Genomic DNA, 23,426 nt, shown 5'->3' with positions numbered 1-23,426 from the left:
AATCATCTCAATCACAAACAGTTACAGCCCCAAAGCTCTCACGTAGTGAAGCATTAAAGTGGGACTGCACACAAAGAACCCTTGAACTATCATGTATTCAATTGCATGATCATTAATAATCTCCCTCACATCAGCACTTACATCAGAAGCTTATCAAACTACCGAGGTAAAGTGACAGAACTCCATTTCACCATTCTGTATTCAATTTCAGTAGAGAATTACAAGATTCATCAGTGAACCATAGAATTACCTGATTGAGACTCTTCCTGGATAAGTTCTACACTTATTTGGACTCACAGCCTGCTTGTCCAGCATCATGATGGAAAATTCCTGGTTTCTAGACCTGACATGAATAACCATTAACGAAGCTGCAGCAGACGTCCCAATTGCTTAAAACCTGAGGCTTATCATGTGCCATGATCTTGAAACACATCACATAAATGCACCTCCCTAAGGATGGAACAACATGAGGAGAAAAATTTCCAAACATGATTATTAACCTCAAGGATCATAGTTGCTATTTCCAGAACTTGAGAGTATCTTGGGCTATTAGTTTGACATTATTCTCAACTTGTACATGCTATCTATGTCTAGCATAGAAGGCATGGTCAATCAGAGGAGTAGGCAGCTCTTCAGTGGAATAGCACTAAGGATTACACTTCTAGTTCCAGCAACAAGTTACTGGAACTAATGACCAAAGGCAAAACTGAGTATGACATGAGAAGATGATGTGGCAAAGACACCCAAATGAAGCTATACTCAACGAGATTTACGTGCTTCATTTCTTATTGCCACACACTATATCAATAGCATGGATACACAAGCCTGACTGATATGTATCTGTTATGCTGCTCCAAGTTTATCTGTGCCATGATGAGTGTCTCAGTTTTCCAGGCTGCTGAATAATGGCAAGATAAGGTCTTCTGCTGACATATATTTCTCTCATGTAAATTACAGTGCTCATTATATAACTCGGTTTGAACTTATGCAATGCAAACTCATGCATGTATTAAGATGTGCCAAAAGCCTAACATACTTAAACAACTAAGGACATATCATGACAGGAATATCTCACTTTTCATGATACACATCTGAACATGTTCTTGTATTGATTTTGTTTCTATGTACAACATGTCAAGTTGCAGGAGACAAATTGGTTAACATATTGTCATTACACCCATGAGGTCATATTCTGAGAATATATTCATTGCCACTCATATACTGGCACATAGTCAAACATTAAGATTGCAGATGATGAATTGGTCCATGGATGGTAAAGTATACACAGTCAAATGCATAAAAAAGTGAAACACGTAAACACAAACACAAATGGAAGTACAACATATCAGCAAAATTCCATGACTCGATTATCCTGGCTGCCTCTTTTCCTGTTTCAAAGAGAAGAGAAGCATGCTGAATTACCACTTAGGTGGCTGAGGCGGCCGCCTTATTTTGCTGCCTTCTGTGACCAAGAATGACAAGGCCCATCAGAGTTGCAGCAACAAAAATAGTCCAAAATGAATTCACCTCCTTTGCGTTTGTGTACAAGGAAGCTACCCTTTTCTTCCACCAACCCTTGCAGGGAAGCTCAGACTTGTTAAATAGAACTTCCTTTGTACGTCTTATTGACTTTGACAGATCAGTAGAGAAACCTGAATTTCTTTGAGAAGGATCACATGATTCAGTGACAGCTGCATGTTCATCGTGATCATTCGATCTACTAATATCTGCTTCATTATTGGAAGAATTAAACTCTGCAGAACTGTACAAGCTCTTCTCTTCATCCAGTAGATTTGGGCCTCCTTCAAACTCTGCACCGTGAGCAGATAGACTATTACCCTTTTCATCAAAGAACAATACTCCATGAAACTCATTTGGAGCTTGCAACTTTTCGGCACTCCTATTTTCTACATTCATCTTGTCAGGTTCATCTTCGTGCTTTGAATCATTTTCAATCTCATTTATGTCTGGCTCCAATGGTAGGTTCTCATGCTCACTGGGTGGAAACACAAAGTGATCAGACATAAACATTGAAGGATCCGTTTCCTCATCATATTGGCCAAACTCATTGCCTACATCATCATCAATTCCTTCTGAACTGGGGGCAGCAGAAAATGTTGATGCTGAGGGTGACAAAACTTCCCAACCGTTGCCACGGGAAGAAGCTTCCTCCCCCTTTTCCATATTCCAAAGTTCAATTTCCCTGCAAAATCAACAGAACTAACCAGCATCACCATTGTGCAATGCATCTAGAAAGGGCATCGAGTCACAAAATGACCCTCTCTCTGCAAAGCCATGACCTGCACTCTATAAAACCAAAATCAAACCTTTCGTGTAAATTTTTTCTTCGGGAGCAAAATTAACATGTAAAAGTCAGGATTGAAACCCATCTAGAGACCTCCAAAACTTTCCAAATAACCAGAGGAAACGATTCAGATATCGAAACAACAGCAATTCCAAGTCCAAGCGAATTTTCTTAATCGTATCGATCAAGCCATACATGTAAAAGAATCTTTTCCATCAAACAAACATATATAGATTGAAATAACATCGTGCACCTCCAGATAAACTGAACAAGAAAATTATAACTTCAACTTTTACGGTTAAGCAATATAACATTTTGAAAAAAGAAAAAAGAAAAACCCAGATTCGATTCAGACATACAAATAAGAATTCAAGTGTTTCCGATTCCAATTACCTAGGAAGGAGATTACGGAGAAGATCTTCAGAAACCGGCGGAAATCGAGCACGAAGAGAACCCCTGTAAAGAGGCGTATATGCTTAGATCCGCTGAAGAGATAAAAAAGGTCGATGGTTTGACCGGGATTCCTGGCTTGGTCGGTTCGATGGTTTTATAGCCTCTATATATATAGATAGGGTTTTCTTGTAATAAATATTTTGCGACAATTAGGAGGAGTTTTTTTTTTTTTTTTTTAAATAAAATAAATTTGTGTGATTTAGGGACTCAATTGGCCCTGATAGCCTTAACCGGTCCAAACCTGCTTTGAGTTTGATCTAACTATGAGTGATGATGGATTTGGTTACAAAATAACAAACTCTAGCAAAGTTGGGTGGGTTTTAGTTCAGCCCTTGGGTCAACCTGTCTTGACCCTATCCAACCGTTAAATTAGAATTTGAGTTCGAATAACTATTCAGAAGTACTTACTAACCACGCCAAGGGATTATCACACTTGGTAAGGATCAAAACTCCAAGTTGTCTTGAGTTAGAAGCTCCTTGAGGCTATGCTTGTTATTTTGTTTTTGGGTTTCAAATTAGGGTTAGGATAAAGGTAAATTAGGGTGGAATAGGGAACAAATTTGAGAGACTACTCATCGGGTTAGTTACACAATTATTCTTAGTAATTGGTTAGCGTTTTAACATTACAAAGTCTTACATCCAATCAGATAGACAGAAATTCCATAGCATGCACTAAATGCAAAATGTACCACGGAAGATAAATGTCACCGATCACTCTTGAATGAAATTTGGTCGACTGTTTCTCTTATTTATACACCCAAGATAACTACTTATATATCTCAAAAACAAATCAAGCCACATAAGACTAACTTATTTCCCAACCAATTGTATTACCACAATCAATAATTGGTTAGAGGTGGTACTCTTAGGCTACTGCAAGGGTTTTCTTTTTGGACTTAAAGAGGTCATTGCAGGGTCCTAAAGGCCTTTCTAGTGGAAGGCGATGAACCCAGAGGAATCACAGCGGAGGTGCAACACCTCTAGGACCAATTGCTAGGTAAGGGAGGCTTGGCGGTGGTGGTGCTAGGCTGTAGAAACCTGTGATAGGTGGGCGGGGGTAAAGGAAAAAGGAAGAAGGGTGGTGGAGGTGTTAGGAATCAATGGTAATAATTTGCGATGGGATGAGAAGGATGAAAGAGGCAGCAACTGGTGGCTAGATGGCTTGCGGTGGTGGTGGAAGCCCTATGATGGGTCGCAGCGGTAGGGGTGGTGCATTGTGATGGTGATTTTTAGGGTTCTTGGATCAAAGTTGGCTCTAATACTATATTGAAAGATTTTTATTTTTGGAAATCCTGACTTGTGTTTGAGAGACACAACAGAACCTTTATTTATACTAACGAGTTACCAAAGCTAAGATAGATCTTCCCAATATGGGAATATTACAAAAAGAATAAAAGAAGAGTCTACAAGACAATTCAACCCTCAATTATAAAATAACTAATACTACTACCAGGGTTTAGCAATTGTCTCTCATCCCATAGCCGCTCTATCTCGGCATCCATCTCTCTCTTCCTTGAGAGAGGCAAGAGGGGTGCCAAGCTGCTTGCAGTGTTCACCTCTTGGTTTTGATGGGAAGTATTTTCCCCATCTTAGATTAGGGTGTTAAGATGGTTGATGAAATGACAGTTGTTGAAGGAAGCAGCAAGCCTGATGATCTTGGTGGCAATTCCTTCCCCTCCCCCCTTCTCTCTCGCGTGCTGCCTCTCTCTGTCTCTCTTTACCTGAGCATGGCATGAGGGGAGCTGCTTGCAGTGCTTTTCTCTAGGTTTTGATGTTCATTTACCCTTCTGGGTTTAGGGTTTAGGGAGGGAAGATGAATCCATTTCCGCCTTGGCTTCTTCTTGCTTTTTGCTCGCTATATTGAGAGCTCTCCTGAGCCCCCTATGTAGCTACCTTAGCAACAACCCTTCAATTCAAGGTTGCCATCACCTTTTCAAAGATTTTATTGTCAATTACAAGTCTTCGAGAAAGAAGAAGACGAAGAACAAGAAAGAAAAAAAAAAGGACTATTTTCTTCTTGTACGGTTTGTTGGTCTTGGTTTGTAGTTTTTTTGACCTTCTGCCTAGGCCATTGTCTGTGCCCTTGTTGGCCTTGTGGAAAGCAGGGTGTCTCACCTTGTAACCGAAATTAACCATTGCAAGTGATGTATAAGGGTCATTAGTAAACTGCAAAGAAAACAATGTAAGCTATTAACACATTTTAAAAAAATTAGAACATACCAAAGACACCAATGGACCCATAGGTATCAAATTTCATTAAAGTCTCAACTGCATGATCCTTTGCCTTCAAGGTTAGATTGTAAGTCAAATCACACTTCAATCATGCATTTGGCCTCCCATCCATCATTATCCTCCCAAATAGTATCAATTGTTTAATATATTTTATGCATCCACACTTTGGTGTCAACCTTTTGATGGAAAAAATAACTTCAATCCATAGTGGCCACTAAAAAGATAAATTAGAATAAACTATAAATTTATCTAACTAATTAGTAAGAATAATTATGTAACTAACTCAACAGTTTATTGAATAGTCTCTCAAAATCTGTTCACTGTTCAACTAATTTTAAACATGGTATCAGAGCCAACACGGTTGTATAGTGAATAAATTTAGGGGAGTACTCAATAAATTGTTGAGTTAGTTACACAATTATTCTTAGTAATTGGTTAGATAAATCTATACTGAATTTTTGTTTTAACATTACAAAATATTACATCCAATCAGATAGACAAAGATTACATAGCGTGCATTGATTGCAAAATGTATCTTGAAACAAAAATGTCACTAGTCATTCGTCAGTGAATTTGGTCAATCCTTTTCTCTTCGTTATACACCCGAGATAACAATTTGTATATCTCATAGATAAATCAAGTCACATAAGACCAGCATATTTCCCAACAATTTGTATTACTGCTATCAATCATTGGTTAGAGGTGGTACTTCTAGAGCTATCGGGGTCCTAGAGACCTTTCTAGTGGAAGGTGATGGACCTTTCTAGGACCTATTGCTTGGCGAAGGGAAGCTTGGCGGTGGTGCTTCTAGTCTTTAAGAACATGCAATAGGTAGAAAAAAAAGGAGGGTGTTAGGAATTGATGGTTGTAACTTGCGATGGTAGGAGAAGGATGAAAGATCCAACAACTAGTGGCTAGATGGCTTGTAGTGGTGGCGGAAGCCTTGTGATAGGCTAGTGGCTCTGGTGGTGCGGCTCTGCAAAGGGGATTTTTAAGGTTCTCAGATCAAAGTTGGCTCTAATCCCATGTTGAAAGATTTGTGAAAATCCTGACTTGTGTCCGAGAGACACAACAAAGCCTTTATTTATACTAATAACTTACCAAAAGTAGAACACTACTTTCCAATGTAGAAATATTACAAAAAAAAAAAAAAAAAAAAAAAAAAAAAATCAAAAGCTTGGTATCTCATCTTGTAATCGAAATTAACCATTCCACATGACATATGAGGCTCATTAGTAAGCTGCAAAGAAAACAATGTAAACTATTAACACACTCATTGAACTAAAAAAAAATTAAAAGTAAAACATACCAAGGAGACCAATGGACCCATAGGAATCAAATTTCATTAAAGCCTCAACTACATGGGCCTTTGCCTTTATTGGTTAGATTGTAAATCGAATAACATTTCAATCATGCATTTAGCCTTTCATCCATATCCTCTCAACAAGCATTAACTGTTCAATATATTTTATGCACCCACAATTTATAGTCAACCTTAATGATGAAAAGGTCCCTTCAATCTACAGTTTTCTCAACTGAAAAAATAAATTACTAAGAATAATTGTGTAATTGACTCAATAATATATTGAGTAGTCTCCCAAAATTGTTCACTTTCAATCAAATGAACAAATTTGGGAGATAAACTGTTGCATTCGTTTCAAAATTATTCTTAGTAATTGGTTAGGTAAATTTATAGTTTATTTACCAACGGGGGTTGGTCCAAGTGATAAGCAGCTTGGTCCGCTTAAGCAATGTTCTAGTATCGAAATCTTGTGAATTCAAAAAATCTCCGTTGGGAGACTCACCCACCACAGCCAGGTATGCGACCCGGTCGAACACCGGATTAGTCAGGACAAAGCCTTGAAAACCGGGGATTCCTTTCCATACAGTTCTACATGCCGCTACTCCTCCAGGTCCTGAGAAGCTCCATCCATGATTGGCCATCGTGTGAGATATCAGAATCATCGATAATTAGAAATATAAAAATAAGTTTGGCAAGTGTGTTCCATCTTATAAATTATTCTTCACCGACAGGATACTCTGAAATTTATCCGTGACATAAGGAATTCGTTGGAACTTATCTGTCTTCTTTGTTTGTTAGGATTCCTGTTCCTTTTCCTTTGATGCGCGAGTGTTTGACAAATTTTTTTTAGCACGAGCACCTTAAATAACAACCACCAACATCTGGCAAATCTAATAAAGTCTTTAGCAGTATTTGTGACACTGGAAAGGAACATCTTAAAAGATATATATAAATGAACGCATATTGATTATTGACACGAATTTAACGTATAATTAAATGTGACTATGACTTCTCAAAATTATGTTTCTGTGTTAGAAGAACAGTTGGTGTGTGGAAATAAATGCTTTTCGGTGGCTTTGAAGAACAAAGGCACCATTAAACTTAGAAGCAAAAAGCAAAGATAAAACCCAGTAGGAAACAGACCTTTTTCAGTTATTTTGGGCTGTCCTTAACTTGTTCTTCCATGCTGTAATGTGTTGATTAATCAGGGATGATATCCAACCTTGGTCACAACTGAATCTACAATCCAGTGGCACTGAATTCTTGGCATAAACAAAATCTTGAACCCATCAAATCCAATCACCAACTCAATATCTTCTGATGATGGCTGGCTGGAACCTTTAACTGATGATCAAGAGCATCCCTGTTTCATCTGCCAAGATAAGGCCTTCCCCATTAGAAGCACTCTCAGCAATTGTCCATCCATTACTACCATATGGATTTCATATCAAGACAGGAACCAGAGAATAGTCTACTAAACCAAAGGTTTCTTAAGGCCCAATTTCTTCAAGCTTCCTGAGGACCTGCTTGATTCCTGGTCTCAAAGCAGGGGAAGGAGAACAACAAGTCATTGCCAATTGAAAGAACATGAGAAGCCGTTCCTCTGTAATTGGGTTTTGATCATTGCCTCTGTTTAAAAGTATACTGGGGTGATACATATTTGGCACTCTATGTTCAAGGACTGCTTTTCTCATGGAGTTTGGCAGACACAAATCTGGACTAGAAGATCCATTTGTACCAACAGCATCCTTCCCTGTTAGTATTTCAAGTAAAATGACACCTAGGCTGTATATATCACTTTCTTTGCTTGCTTCCTTGAACTTCATGAGCTCAGGGGCTTTGTACCCCTGAATTGCAGAAATGTCAACTACTTCTTGACTTGTTGATGGATTTAAGAGAAGATGAAGACCAAAATCTGACACATAAGGTTGATAATTCTCGTCAAGCAAAATGTTCTTTGACTTGAGATTTCCATGGAGAATGGGAAATGGCAATCCAGAGTGTAGATGATCAATTCCTCTGACAATACCAAGTGAGATCCTATAAATGACAGTCCATTTGTGTGCTTCACTATTTCCATCTGTTCAAAAGGAAACACTGTTCCCCATTAAAAATGTTGAATTTCCCAGAATGAAAAGGTTTGAAAAGCAAGATAATAAATTTTGTAGATGAAAGACTTCTGACAGTTCGGTTTTTAGAACCAGAGAAGCATGAACAAAAAGTTTGTTATTAAAATATAAGAAAATTAATTTTATGCAAAATATGAAAAACCCAGAAGCCAGAAGTGAGAATTAGGGATTTCCAGCTATTTTTCAAGTCCCAATACTTGAATAGGTAGCTAGGAGCCAAGATACAGCTATGTCCCTCTGTCGTGAATAGTTGCCAATTCAGGCTAAACTTCTACCCTCTTTTCCTTTTCAATTGCTTTCCAAAAAGAGATTTGAACAGCAATGGAGAAGAACAAGAACGAACAAAATAAGAAAGCAAATTAAAGAGATTACCTCGAATGAACTGAGCCAGATTTCCACAGCCAATGAAAGGGTGAACAAGAAGCTTCTCTCCTCTGGGCCCAGCATAGAAAGCCTGAAGAGGCACCAAATTAGGATGTCTGATGAACCCCAGCATCTGAATTACAGGAAGAATCTCTTTCAAGCTTCTGGTGCAAGTTGGTCTAAGAAACCTGAGCAGCACAACCGAATTGAGCCGCTCAATAGAAGCTTTATACAATGTTCCATACCTTGACTTACCCACAACTTCTCCTGGAGCATCTAAGATGTCATGGACTGTCAAATTCTCAACACCTGGGAAACTGAATAAATCCTGTATTTCCACTCCATATTCTTCCTTCCTACCAGAACTTCTGCTCTCTGAATGCTCATCTTTTGATCTTCTCTTACGAATGAAGCAGACAGCATATACAAGGCCAATCAAAAAAATTACAGAGAGCAAGCCAATGAAGATTTTGAGGAGGTGGTGGAATCCCATTTCAGAGGGTAATGAAAGAATTCAAAACCTTAAACTCAGGTTAAAGACATGAAAGAATCTGATCCATTAAGATCAGTTGCAGTTTGTTCCGACTGAATAATACAAAAGTAGTTGGATATAAATACGCTTGCTTAAAACCTAAAAGAAACAAATGCAGATAACAACTTAAAGAGCTCTGATCATCATCTGCAACATGAAAGGAAACCTTCTCAGGTTTCACAGAAGCTGAGATGGAAAGCTTCTATTTCAGGAACTGGGCCCTTCTTGAGTTCTTGGCATGGAGTAAGGAAGGAGAGTATGAGATGCTTTTTACTCCCAGAGGAGGAAAAGAAGAAGAGAAGAACTCCAAAGGAAGAAAGAGAGTTTGCTGACGTCATGATACACGCGGCAGAATGCGATTGCAAGGTTTTGTGTGCAGCTAAAGCTGAACATAGGACAAGATTCTAACCACGTGAAATGACAAAAATATCCTCTCGAGCATGTGATTGCTCACACAGCTCACCTCTAGATATGAATATTGACGGGCACGTGTGACTTACTTGTATGGTCTAGCAAAACTGTGGGCCCCAACCATGTGGGGTAATTGATGGTGTTGACGGTTGAAATCAAATGTTGATGCCTGCAACGTCGGTCCTTTAGCCCAATCATTGCCGTCAGTTACTCTGGTTCTCTGACCCGGTTCCGGTTCGGTATTATCGGTTTGAGAAAAATGATTCCATGCGAGCAATGCCACATGTGAAATAACTTCTCCTTACAACCCAAAAGAAAATATATATATATATATATATATATATATATATATATATATATATATATATATATATATATTTATATATAAGGGATATAAAAGGTAGGGTTTATAAATTTTTTAGTTGTTAGGGTTGACTTTGTTAATTGATTTCATAATTCTAAATGCCTTATAATAATTATATAAATTCTTAAGAGTTTATGGTTTAAAATTTCGATATGTACGTATAGACTTTAAGGACTTTAATAATGATAATGACTTAGTAGGGACATTAGCAGTTAGATGTAGGGCGAAAGTGATTCATAAAATAATTAGTGATTATTTCTAAAAGTGTATACTTTAAGAAATGTGGTTCAAAGTTAGATTTGGGTCACTAAAGTGATTAATTGGCTCTATCATCTCTGTAAACGATGTTGATTTCCTTTTTGGGGTGGATTCTTTTACCATTAGGCTTTGGATGCTGTGGTCAAAGTGCATTTTAGAAAACATTCCAAGAATTGTCAAAAACTATGAACCCTAAAATGCTATATTGTTTTAACACCCTCTTCGTTCTATCACTGAGTTAAAATTAGCAATACTTAGCTTGTGTTTACCACACAAAAAAAAAAAAAAAAGCTTGTGGTAAAAACTATATAGAAAAAATCGCTTCCCTCCCCCCACCCCGGGCAATTCTATTTATGTGAATCCCCTTTTTGCAAGTAACAGAAATATTTTGTATTTAGGAGCTTTGGATGCTTAAAGTTGAACTCTTTAGAATTCCAATCCTGGTTGATGGTCAAAAATTCAATCTAATGCATAGAATGCGAATATATTTGTTCTCACTTTCACAATTCCCAAGTCATCAGTACAATCAGTCCTTTAAAAATGTGCAATTCAGAAGGTAATAGTCTAAATGATTTCCAAATGAAGCATCTTAGCTACACTATGGATGATTAACAACCTCCAAGTTCGACTAAACATAATTACTATAACACCTGCACAAAACACATGAAATACCACATAAAACCAGCCTCACAAAATGAGTTGGTATATATAATTGTGAGAGAGAGAGAGAGAGACAGAGAGGGACTTACATTTGGAGTTGGTATGACTTACAATTGACAGGATTCAAATAAATGGGTTTCTGATAAAAATTGAGAAGTCTGCTTCTGTCCATGAAATACTCCAATCAAGGAATATTGTACATGGGATTTGAAAGCTTGAAGGAACGATTTGATAAGGTGTAACCAAGTAAATCACTCCACTGGTCTCCAGAGTTCCCCAGAATCCTATATCCTTCTTTCACCATTTGGCTCCTCCTCTCTGACTTGTACAGAGTTGCGGTTTTTCCATGGTCTTCCAAGGTTCTGCACGGGTAAGAAATGAAAATTATCACTTGGAAGTTATTGAACACGCAGCTTTTCACACCACTCCTGAAGTCTTTAATGGCTTACAGAAATAAATAAAGTGATGAACAGTAGAGACCTGGAATTGCAAAATTGGAACGTCTAGATAGACATGTATATAACCATTTCCCCAACATCAATTTCTGATGCACAGCATATTTCTGCAACTTTATTTTTTAGATAGAACTTTCTCAAAACATGAGTTTGCAACAGAGATCAATACTTTTGAAGTCTTTCCAGGTGGTGCAACCAAATTCAATGGAGACATTTAAATGCCTCAGTACAGAAGAGTGATTTAATCTAGATCTAAAGAACTAAAAGAGGTACAGATAGACCTAAAAGAATTTTACGAGGAGTGGTGAAAGAAACTATGCATGGCTTTGGCCTTTTATCGAGTATGACCTGAAATAGAGCTTACTGGATGGCAAAGATCCATGTGTCCAAGCCCATTTAGTTGGGATAAGGCTATGTTATCATATTGCTGAAGGCAATTAGAGATTGAAAACAATAAAAGGAAAAGCATTAAATTGAAATCACATAGCTAATGTCAAAACTCCCAAAAGATATAAAAGGGTGGGATTTTTCCTGTCACCTGTTCCACAACCAAACCAAAGGGGACCAAGTTTCCTGTGAGTTCCACAACAGGAAATATTTAGCAAACCATACATGTGGAAGAACTTTCCAAGTGAAAATCTCCACCCAACACCCCCACTCCCCTTCTTTCTCTCCCTTTTTTGGGTCTGGAGAAAAAATTGATTGGAGATGCACCTGATACAGGCATAAATAACATGAAGGGGGTTCAGGTCTTGGTCCTGGGTCTAAGCTATGACTAACAATATACCTTGCCAACTAAGCTTGCAGCAACTTCAACACTGTAAATTCTAGCTTCTGAGAGTTAGAAGAATTGTGATGCCAGGAGCAAAATAAGTATCAAAGATTTGAATACCAGATGTAATCTGGCTTTGCCAGATACGGTTTTAGACAATTAATATCTATGAATTTCTCAATGTTTCTCCTAGTTAGTACAGATGCCCTGATCACAAATTATGATGTTCTGTATTTTGATGGAGTGATTGTACCAGAAGATCAAGAGTGCAGGTGCCATTTTTCTAAAATTTGTGAGACAATCAGTCTTGACTCCTGACTGAAATAAAAGAATCACGAAAAAAACTATTCAATGTGTGACAGTGGTTATCGTAACAATCTGTTACTTTTCTTTTTTGAGTTGAATGATAATCACAATCTTAAGAAGTGTAGAAGACTCAAAGGACAAAACCATTATCCTGGATATCATAGCATGGGCAGTCAATTATACATCGGTATGGTTGATGTAGCATTTCTAGTAGCCAATTTGATTTCCATTTCAGCAAGACAAAATCCTTCTGGCTACATTTAGTTACAAAAAAATGAAGTGAAGGAATGGAAATAAAAACAATGCAGTGCTAAAGTGTGGTAATGTCCCTAGATGGTGTAACTGACTCCAAAAACATACCAAATTTAGTAATTAAGTTCAGTTTATTTTGCAATCAAATTCCTTTTCTTTGAAAACTAAAATAAATTTTATTTTACATATGACAAGTTTATTTACTAAATAGAAATAATTTTAACTTCCAGGCAAGTTACATAATAATGATAACAAAGTTTTTTTTTCCCTCTCAAGTTATATCACTTCCCTGTACTTGCAACCAAATGTAGCCTTTAGGAGACTTAGAAGTACTTAAGAAGAAAACAGAACTTTAGAGGGTCATCAAATGAGGAAGAACGAAATTATTGAGAAACAGTCCTGTTCAATATTCCATGAGAAATCTCATTTTAGATTATAGATTGGAATATTGGCATTACATTGAAACCATGGGTATAGCCCTGTCTTATCCAGTGTCTGTAACCACTAAAGATTTCGTACTCTTAACAAAATAATAAGTGAAAAACTCAAATTGAAGAATGATTCAGACATAAAAATTTACAAATTCCTGAAAAATCTGAAGAAACCCTGGGATCTTAAAGTAACAAAATATTCAAATCATCAATTACTAACTAGATAGGCAATACCAAACCATTACCAGTATTTGCAGCACAAGTGCAAGATACTAAATTGTTGATTCGATATAGCTTCCTTTTTAGCCATTTATATTGAAGAAAGAATATCAATAAAAATCCAAGGATCTTTTGAATATCAATCATAATCCAAGGATCTTTTGAGTATCACCCTCAGGTCTCCAGCTGCTGATAGTTCCCATTTCTTGGAAGGGAAGGGGACTTTTAGGTAGGATATAAACTCTAATGAAAATGAAAGGATCAAATGATTCGACAAGTGGAATCCTGGTCATAAGCAAAGTGTGAAGTTTTGAGGGGAGGAAAGGCTTTGGATTCAAGCATCAACAGACACCAATCAGAGAAACTGAAATCACTCATCACGATCAATCACTCAACGCAACAAAAAGGAAAATTTACCAATTGTTCCAACACATAATATTCTACAAGGAGTAGATGGAACCAAAACTTCAATCTAGGAGAAAAACTCATACCTCAATATAAGCTTGTCCCATTCATGGAATCCTGCATTTCTTAAATTTTCAGCAGTAACACTCCTCTGCTTTTCACTTCGCCCCGTCAACAAGAAGACTTTGATTCCCAACCCCAAAACCTCTTTATACAACTTCAAGCTTGACTCTATGGCAGGAGCAGCAGCTTTATCCACCCATTTATCAAACTCATGGCCATCAAACACCTCTATGCTACATTTCCATTGAAATTCGTGTTAGAGAAACAGTCTTGCAAAACCCATTATCTCAACCAAACAAAAATTCACAGAAACAACAATCAAAAAAATTTTAGTTCAGACAAATCAGATCACAAACAAAGGTGTGATGAATGAACTCACCCGAACCCATGGTCAGTATAATACGGGATATTTGAAAGCAGAGTCTCATCGATATCGAAAATCCAGGCATCCATCCCATCCCCAGTGCGCAGAAAGCTCCTCGCGTAAGTAATCGCTTCGATGGAAACCCTCTCGAGATCAAAAGTGTAAGCTCTGCTTGTCATGTAATCTTTCACATAGTCGGCGCATTCGAACGGGATTGTCTTCCATGGATCAAGGTTATTTGCTTCAACTGCTAACCTCCAGCTTGAACACCGTAATTGTAGCTCATCATCATCCAACCCTTTCGATTGAGTTTCATGGGTTTCAGGGAATTCGAGGATTAATGGTCTCGGAAAGTGAGAATCGACTTTCTCTTCGGAAGAAGCAATGGCAAAGAGACCCAGGAAGAACAAAAAACCTAGAACACGATTCATGGAGGAAAAAATAATTCTTGACGATTCATGCAGCACAGAGCAGATTCTACGGGGGCATTGAACTGGGAAGAAGAACACGGGGATAAGACGAGCGAGTGACGTTTAAATTTTGCTTTGATGAATCTTCCTATAATGCTGGTGTTGCTTGTACCGCCAGCGTAGGGGGTGCAGGTGGTGTCAATATTAACCATTGATTTTAAACATGTGTTCAATAAACATATTTAAATTAAATAAACCCAATGCTTGAAAAATCAAATAGAATCAGAAAAAATCCACACCCGATCCCAACTCATCTTAAAATCCATTTTCATGTTCAATATTGATACCCTAGTTGCAGAAGCCCAACTTCATTTCAATAATAAAACCCTAATTCGTTTTCAAAGAAACTGTTGCTGCACAATCCTGTTCGTCCCTTCGTTGAACCTGCAAGAGTGAGCTCGACCGTGGAGGACGAGTTTTCACCTCCAACGATCTAGTTAGGGATCCGACTAAGGAATGCAAGAAAGTAATGAACAATAAGAATTCCAATAGTGATATTTCTATTCAGCGTACCTTTCTCTTGTGTTCTCATACATTTTTATAACTTTTCTCCGTATGAGCTTGAGTGGGACTAAAACCTTAATGAGGTTGCGATTTGAATCTTAGTCCTTGAGTCCCACTCGAACATGAGTAGTAGAGTCTTGACTGAATACTGTTTCTTTGGCTAGAATCTCATTCAGATTTACCTTGTTATTCAGCCTTTGTACTTATTCGACCGACTTTGACTTGGTCGGTCTAACGTGATTCGAGCTGGTCGAACTAGGCTCAAACCAAACTGATTTGATTCCGATCTGGTCGGACTGGGCTTAAACCGGACTGGTTTAAGTTTATTTATTCTTTCCTTATCTGAAACAATAATTTTATACCTCAATAAAATCCATCTTCGTTTTCAATAATTCCATGGTAAAATCTTCAATTTTTCTGATACTTCTCTTTCTCAAAAATTTTCCCTGGTTGTGTTTTTGCATTCCACCAATCAAATTGTAATCGATTTTGTCCTCTTCTATTGTAAATTTTAGGCGGGTCATCTTCACACACATAAATGCATGTGAAGAATGGAGACCCCTCATATGCATTCACTGATTCTACAGATTCACCAGGCTTGAATTGAACTTCCTCTGTAACATAATTGCTGATCCTTTTTCCTATCCATCAGAGAGATTACAAACTTGTTACCCATGTTATCGTCATATGCATTGGTGGTTCTATTCATGCTTACATGCAGATGGATTTTGAAGTCTAGCCAAAGGATCTGAAACTCCTTGCATTATTGTGCATGATGATCAAGCAAAATTTTGAACTGTCAGATCCAAAATTCGATCAATATTTTAATCCCGGCCATTAAATCTCAATGGTCGAGATTTCAATCGACAGACCAAAATATATCGCAGGACTGAAACAAGGTCCGAAACACCCACAGTCTAGCAAAGATCCAGTAGGGTGGTTTGTTTAGTAGAAAGAGTGGATGGAAGCCCTAGACTTATGGACGGCTACAGAGGCCAGTGATTACTGCCTTGAATAAGGATGAAAGCCCTTTGGCCGCTAGACATCAATAACCTCCATTTTGAGTATCTAGTGATGGTCAAAACTATGAATTCTGATAACTTCAATAATTATCCCTTAGCTAGGTCTCGTGCTTTCTCCAAGGCAATTGCATAAACTTACAAGAATTCACCTGCGAAGAGATAGCTTGCAAGACAGTGCAGGAAAGAGTTTCCAGAGAAGCATTAATGAAATGATCTGCTTATGTACATATAGATTTATACACACCCTTGCAATTCAACCTTTGGAGAAAAGAAACGAAGAGAAAGGGAAAGGATGAGCAAGAGAGGGATGTTTGGAAGGAAAAAAAGGGGTTTTGTGAGAGACTCAAGCACACCATCGCCCTGGGAGCAAACATGCCGTGTGTTCTCGATCGTGGAAATGGACTACTACATGTCAAATTTCGGGGCGAGATTCAATTTATCCCCTCAATATGTAGACATATCTATCTTGTTGTATGCCAATAAACTTAAGTACCTTGTTCTGCTCCTTCGTAGACTCAGACTGGACCTGACTTCAAGAGGTGGGCATAGCACCCTGAGTTCGTCCATGCACAAACATTCAGCCGTAACTAAACCGCTATGTGACTGTAATTGCAGGCATGCTATTTTACTTCCCAGTGATGGCTGCCAAGTTCCCACTCCCAAAGGAAAGAAAGACTTGTAACTTTACATCTTCACCAACACCGCAGCACCTCTCAGTAGACATTAATGTCTACACCAACCCTCCGCAATTTGTCGGCCTCCACAGAGCAACTGCTCTCCCTGCTGGGTTTTTCATCTGAGATTTTTTGTCGTGTATGGCAGTGAAGCCACAGACATGAAAGCCTTCCCAGGACTCCTTGACCAGCAAATTGAATCCTGTAGACCAGGCTGAGCTCTGCCCAAACCTCATTTCCAACAATATGAGAGTCACAGGTTGGATCATATCCATCAAGGTCAGCTTTGGTTACAATCACTACTGAGCCATCATCAAAAGACAGAAGGTCTTTGGCTGCTGCCGGGAAAGCTAATGCTTTCACAATTGGATTGTACAAGAAGCTAGTGTCACCAGTTCTTGTCGCCCAGTAATGGTAGTACTCTTGTACAGCCTGCAAATCATCAATCAAATCATTGGAATTCAGAAGGTATTAAAGGCCATTAATTGGGAAATATTGGCTTATCCAATCCTTTAATCACCCAAAAGAGAAGGCCCCAGTGCATGTGGCTCCTGCTACTGCAAGCTCTAGGATGGGCAAATAATGTACGCAGCCTTAACCCCTGCTTCGCAGGAAAGGGCAGCTACTCTGTTTTGGACCCACACCTAATTGGTTGAGCGGGCAAGACTCGCCCAATTTAACCAGTAAAAGTTCAGAATATGTCCTAGCTCTGAAAATACAGAAGCGATTGTCCTGCAGTTTACTCTTTCTATTTTCCCACATTAACTGTAACCATGGCATTTCTGTTGGAGAATAAAATGAGATTCCTTCATTTTAGAGTGCCAGAACTTTTGTATGGATAAGGTAATGCTTCAACAACTCATTCATGTCAAATTGGTTTGTTCATGGATAGATGGCTCATATTAGCTTCAGCAAAATGAAACCACTTCTGCCATTATTCTCTTCTATTTTTATAGAGGAAACGAACCCATCCCCATGAACATCACCATTTTCAGATGCTGTGGCAACCAAGCACATGCCTAAGATTGTGATAATTAACCTTTTCACTAGATGCAGCAAGATTGAGAAGACTCATTTTAATCACACGTAAACCTAGCAACACCATAATAATTAAAAATTTATGGGAACCATAAGCTGCTCAATTATATCAAGGGAAATGTGGCTGTGCTTCTAGCACAGTGATGGCAGGCTCCTATGTAGGAGGTAGTAAGTCCAAGGACGTCAAGGGTTCGAACCTCTGTCCCTATCACACCTTCCCCCCTCCCCCTGGCCTGTGGGCCCCCAGCCACTGTGACTGGTTATACATATAGGGCCCTCAGTCGCTATGACTGGTTGATGATATATATATATGAGGTTGAATTTTTAGTATAGCATCATACCCCCCACTGTGCAGCCGCCAAGAGAACCCTTGGTCTGATCGATTTCACATATTCATATGCAGCATCAGGTGTCATCTGCTTGTGCTGCACCTGCATACCCACCAGAAGAGTAAAGACAATATTCTTGCAGAAAACCTTGAATATATAACCATGAATGAAGACATCTGGGTGTAGCACAGACCAGATAACAAAGAACAATAGTTGTACTACGTCCCCGGCCTGCTTTACAGTGAACATATGTCGTTTTCCCACATGAAGCATTCTCTGCACAGAAGACAAACAAGGAAAATTAATGGGAGCAGTAGCTTTTGCTGATGGGCCTGTGCCCAAGGGTATCTATGGACAGCCCAATGAAAATTAACATCATAGTTGATCAGTTTAGCACAATCCCACAAAGGATTCATGGTGAAAATGATGCCCATCTCATGGAAATTTCAGACATAAATTGAAGGGGCAACCCTAGTGCCGAAGGCTCTCACACAAGCAGAGTCTTTTTTGGCTTGCGGGGGGGGGGGGGGGGGGGGGACAATTTTCCAACACAGCCTTACCCCAGCAATTTTTGCTGAGAGGCTGTTTCTATACACCTTGACCCCAGACTATAACTGCAGTCCACCAACCATAGCACCAAGGTCCACCCCTAAATTTCAGATCTTAATTATAAACAAGTAAATATATACATAAATAAAATGGAGGTAAAGGCAAAGTGAATGGTTCAGAATTAAAAGCTAAACAAGGAAAGGACAAACGGAACTAAGTAATAGCATAGGACTCCTAATTTTACTAAAGATATGCTCCTCCACAGTGGAGCAACAGCAAATATTTGGCATAAAATTGGCATGTAAGTATTTAAATGCCATAGGAAGAAAAATAAAGAGAAGAATAAAAAATGTAAGGAAAGAAACATAAAAAGGGAAAGAAAAGACTTACTGTGTATGAACTCTACAGCTTGGCATATATCACCAAACGATGGAGCAAAAAGGTAATCTCTAGTAGGAATTACCAAATGCTGAATTCCATGAGCCTACATTAACTCATTGAGAAAAGGGATGAATAAAGTGGCCAAGATAGCAAAAAGCATTAAAAAAGGAATCAAATAAATGACAAGATAATCTGGAGTGAATACCAAAATAGAATCTGTGGAAAATAATTTATTGGGAATAGTGAAATAGAATCTGTATAGACACACCATCATGTCAGGATAAGGCTTGGCTGAGTTATAGCAAAGTAAGTTATGACAGAAGGCCTTTACAAAATTTAAGGATTTTTAAGATCAGAGTTCCTTTTTAAGAATAAAACAGTACAAATCATTTTCAAAACTAGGTAGAACTAGTTGAATAAATCCTGCGAACATGGAAAACTGGACCCAGATGAAATGGCATAAAAATACCAAAAAGAAATACTCACACGATACAATGAAGTGGGAACCAATGTCTCATACGGTTCGTTTAGCGTGATCACTCCAGAAACACCAAGTTGCTTCAGGCGAGGAACATCAGTAGGAAATGGAACAGCCCCTAGCAATATAAACTGATGAATGATTTATTAGCAAAAACAAGAGAGGATGAGAGGATGGTTTTATGACATTGACATTTCTTGAAACACAGACACACATATACAATGCATGATTTAGTGAAACACACAACGTCTCAGAAATAACGCCCACAAAATCCCATACCACAAGAATGCCTGATATCTTTTGAAATGGAATAGCAAATAAGAAAGCAGATATTTCCATGCAAAACTGCCAAATGTTGTTTGACAGAATGGATGACTGTAACAAGAAGAGCCACATAGAATGAATAATCAGAGACTCCAATTAATAATTGACCACTGGCAGAATGAAGCAAAAAAAATCTGCCAAGGATTAAGCTCCTAACTCTATTAATTGGTAGCAAAGTTCATTTTATCCTTCGAGTTTTCAGTTTGCATCACACAGAGGTCAAATTTGATTCAAGCCAATAAAACCTCACAAGAGAAGATAGAACGTAGACGCATTGATTTGGAGGGCAATCACTGGCAATGGACATGTTGACCGTTGTGTATAAATACTAACAGTACTCCCATCAGGTCATTAGCATATAGAGCAGACCTCACCAATTACTTATGATGTCTTCTCTAAATTAACATGTACAATCATCTGATATAGGATCTCTTAATTAATTGTCCTCCATCCTCAACTCCTTACTGATGGTTTGAACTTTCAAACAAGATAAGATCATATAACCTTTCCCCACACCCACCCGCTCTTCATTTCTTTCTTTTGGATGAAAGTCGGTTAATTTTTAAAGATACCATTTTCTTTGTAAAATCCACTGCAAGTGTGGAGGGGCCCCAAGTTGAAAAATATGATTGGTAGTTTCAGGATACAGTGAACGCAGATTACATCCTTAGCACAAGAAACAACACAGGGACAGAGAGGGAAGCAAGGAGTGAAGGACATACAGTCAAAATAACAGAACAAGAAGGAAAAATGGCATGGATCATATACCTCATCAACCCTGTCCCACCAGCGAAACTCCGACTGAATCTTGTTCCGGACAACATTATACAGCAAAGTTGGGTAGAAAAGAAAACGAGCTCCTACACCAACCAAAGAACTTCTAGCATCCGAGACAGCAATACCGCTCCGGGAAACATCAGTAACCCACCCTTGCTCTCCGTTTTCGAGTTCCCCTATCTTCAATTCCTCAATATGCATGCTTCCGATGCAATTCCAGCAAATGATCAAACTCAGATTTCTCCGAAACCAAAGTATCCCTACCACAGCCACGAACTGCAATCTATCGAAGATAATTTCTCTACGAACAAAGTGGGGGAGGGGGGAGAAATTAACTTTTACATCTTTAATTTCCAAAGAAAAAAAAAAGAATCTGTACCAAGAAAACTCACAATTCTCAGGAACTAATGTTTCTTCCCTTCAATGCCAGCTTCTCCTCTCTCTGCCTCAGAAACTTCAGATTTCCCCCCTCCACCAACTACCAAACCAAGCCAACTCTCGATGGAATCAACGAATGAAGCCTAGTTGCTTAAAGTTAGGACCACGATATCAAATTCTGATTCACAAAAGTGAGATCGAAGTGAAAACAGAACATATTCTTCGCCAAATTTCACCGGATCTGACCTCGATCAAACCGAACAAACGAAGGACGAAAAAGAAAATCAATCTCCAACAAGCGATGCTTTATCTCTCCCCTTTATCGATCGAATCGAACCTGCTTTTTTTTGCTATTCTCCAACGAACACTGAATCGAAATAGCTCTCCTCAACAAGCAACAACGACGCTCCACGAATTTCCTCTTTTTACTCTCTCGATAGACAAAGCAGAGAAGAAAAAATATATAAAATAAAGAAACAGGAAGCGCGTTGAGATATGGTATATGACGATTGGGTCCCACATATATTGTCGTAATCCAATGAGATGATACGAGTTTTGCTTTAAAGCAGAATCTTGATCTGCTTTGATACTAATCTGATGGTAGTAAATATTGAAGTTGCATCGTTAATGCGGATCTTAATTCGTCGGTTATTTCGGGGGTATCGTTTGAGAATCTAAATATTATTCGAAGGTTTATCCTGTTTGTGCATTGACATCGTCTGTGATGACGTCATATGGAGCCTGAATATGACATCATCAGGACTGATTGGGTATATCTTGGGCTACCAAAGTCTCGTGTCCCACTCTTAAGATGTAAGAGTTGATAAAAGACCAACGATCGATAGACAAGCGTAACAAGTTAAATTGGTAGGTGGCGACGTACGAATTTCCTATGTCAGTGTGAACGCTGTGTATATTCCTTAAATCCGTGTTCAACAATCAAGTCTTTATTACATTTCTTGCACTGGTACTTTACTTTATATTTAAAAAAACAAAAATTTTAAAATAAATTTTCATTGGATACATAATTCAATTTGTCATTAAAAATTGTTAAATTATTGATTTTTTTTTTAATATTATGATAGAGATATTTTTTGAATTAAAATAAAATAAACAATAATTTTACTGTTTTTATTAACAAATTAACTAATGTGTCCATTGAAAATTCAATTTCATGGTTTTTATATTTTAAATATAAAATAGGATGTCAATACTTGAAGGCCTCTATTTTGAAGTATCAGTGCAATTTATTCTCAGTTTTATGTTCAAAATTCATTATTTTTAAATTTTTTGCATACTCTCTCAGGTGCAAAGTAGTTTATGCCCATTTTTATTAATTCTTTCAAGAAAACGTAAAGTCATAACATGAAACTTTGTTTCTTTAATAAATTAAATTTGGTATTATTTTGTATTCAATTTTTTTTAAGGGTGTTATTTGGAGTTTGAAGGAGTTCTTTCAAGGAGATCTTAATGCTAGAGCTTTTTACTTTATTTTTTTGGGTCTTTGACTTTGTTTCGGGATAAAATTGTTGATATTTTAGTAAAAATTTACATTATCTAATTCTCAAGATTTTGTCATTATTTACTTTTCTTATGAAAGATTTTGTCATTATCTTGCACGTTTATGCATGATATGTAAAACAATATATTATCTTTCTAACAAAAAACAAAACAATCAACCACCCTACACGATTAAAAGAAATGAAATGATATACTAAAATGATTTAAAAAAATTATGTATTGTTAACAAAAATAAAAAATGAAAGAAAATTTACATGTAAGCATCAATTTGACATTGATAAAATGAAAGCTTAACCCCCAAAATAAATTTGATCATCTACCCTCTAATGACCATTTGATGTGTGTGTGGTTTATTAAGGTGGCAGAAGCAACCATGCTTTTTAAATTAAGAACTAAAAGGTCTTAGGTTTATGCATTGTCCCTCCACATCTTTCCCTGCCTATCCCTTCTAGGACTATGGGCCCACAAACCTTTTGAGTGAGTTAATGATGATAAAAACAATTAGTAATATATATATATATAAGAGTTGAAATCCTTTGACGGAATTCTATATTCCCCTCAAGCGTTTAGGGGAGCCTATCTTTGAATTTGACAAGAAAAATTCAAAGGTGGTTCATTCTTAATGTGCAATGAAAGAGCATGAAAAAAACACTCACACCTCTAGTCGGCAAGATGGAGGATCATAACTTTATAATAATGCAAGT

At 37.8% G+C, this 23,426-nt stretch overlaps 4 protein-coding genes across 4 annotated transcripts; all 4 read right to left on the bottom strand.

Annotated features, from left to right (window-relative positions):
• Nucleotides 1-362: 362 nt before the first annotated feature.
• LOC149013030 (ATG8-interacting protein 1-like) lies at nt 363-2,824 on the bottom strand. The gene is made up of 2 exons (XM_089158586.1): nt 2,699-2,824; nt 363-2,203 (listed from the first exon to the last, which is right to left on the bottom strand). The coding sequence occupies exon 2, from the start codon at nt 2,182-2,184 to the stop codon at nt 1,426-1,428; it is 759 nt and encodes a 252-aa protein (XP_089014712.1). The 5' UTR covers nt 2,185-2,203; nt 2,699-2,824; the 3' UTR covers nt 363-1,425.
• A 4,025-nt stretch (nt 2,825-6,849) lies between these two features.
• On the bottom strand, nt 6,850-9,601 carry LOC149013029 (putative kinase-like protein TMKL1). The gene is made up of 2 exons (XM_089160231.1): nt 8,795-9,601; nt 6,850-8,373 (listed from the first exon to the last, which is right to left on the bottom strand). The coding sequence occupies exons 1-2, from the start codon at nt 9,276-9,278 to the stop codon at nt 7,784-7,786; spliced, it is 1,074 nt and encodes a 357-aa protein (XP_089016357.1). The 5' UTR covers nt 9,279-9,601; the 3' UTR covers nt 6,850-7,783.
• Nucleotides 9,602-10,731: 1,130 nt separating this feature from the next.
• On the bottom strand, nt 10,732-14,798 carry LOC149013028 (HAD superfamily, subfamily IIIB acid phosphatase). The gene is made up of 3 exons (XM_089160143.1): nt 14,293-14,798; nt 13,937-14,146; nt 10,732-11,372 (listed from the first exon to the last, which is right to left on the bottom strand). Exons 1-3 carry the CDS (start codon nt 14,706-14,708, stop codon nt 11,195-11,197), a joined length of 804 nt encoding a protein of 267 aa, XP_089016269.1. The 5' UTR covers nt 14,709-14,798; the 3' UTR covers nt 10,732-11,194.
• Nucleotides 14,799-15,733: 935 nt separating this feature from the next.
• On the bottom strand, nt 15,734-21,636 carry LOC149013027 (phosphatidylglycerophosphate phosphatase PTPMT2-like). Its single transcript, XM_089159121.1, has 7 exons — nt 21,216-21,636; nt 20,815-21,124; nt 19,731-19,853; nt 19,254-19,347; nt 18,508-18,590; nt 18,327-18,416; nt 15,734-17,379 (listed from the first exon to the last, which is right to left on the bottom strand). The coding sequence occupies exons 2-7, from the start codon at nt 21,022-21,024 to the stop codon at nt 16,987-16,989; spliced, it is 993 nt and encodes a 330-aa protein (XP_089015247.1). The 5' UTR covers nt 21,025-21,124; nt 21,216-21,636; the 3' UTR covers nt 15,734-16,986.
• Between the last annotated feature and the right edge of the window lie 1,790 nt (nt 21,637-23,426).

Source organism: Hakea prostrata, chromosome 6 (assembly GCF_041222555.1).
Source record: "Hakea prostrata isolate BN-2017 chromosome 6, UWA_Hpros_2, whole genome shotgun sequence".
Lineage (NCBI taxonomy): Eukaryota > Viridiplantae > Streptophyta > Magnoliopsida > Proteales > Proteaceae > Hakea > Hakea prostrata.
Note: the sequence above shows the minus strand (reverse complement) of the source record. Positions and strands in the feature narration are given on the sequence as shown.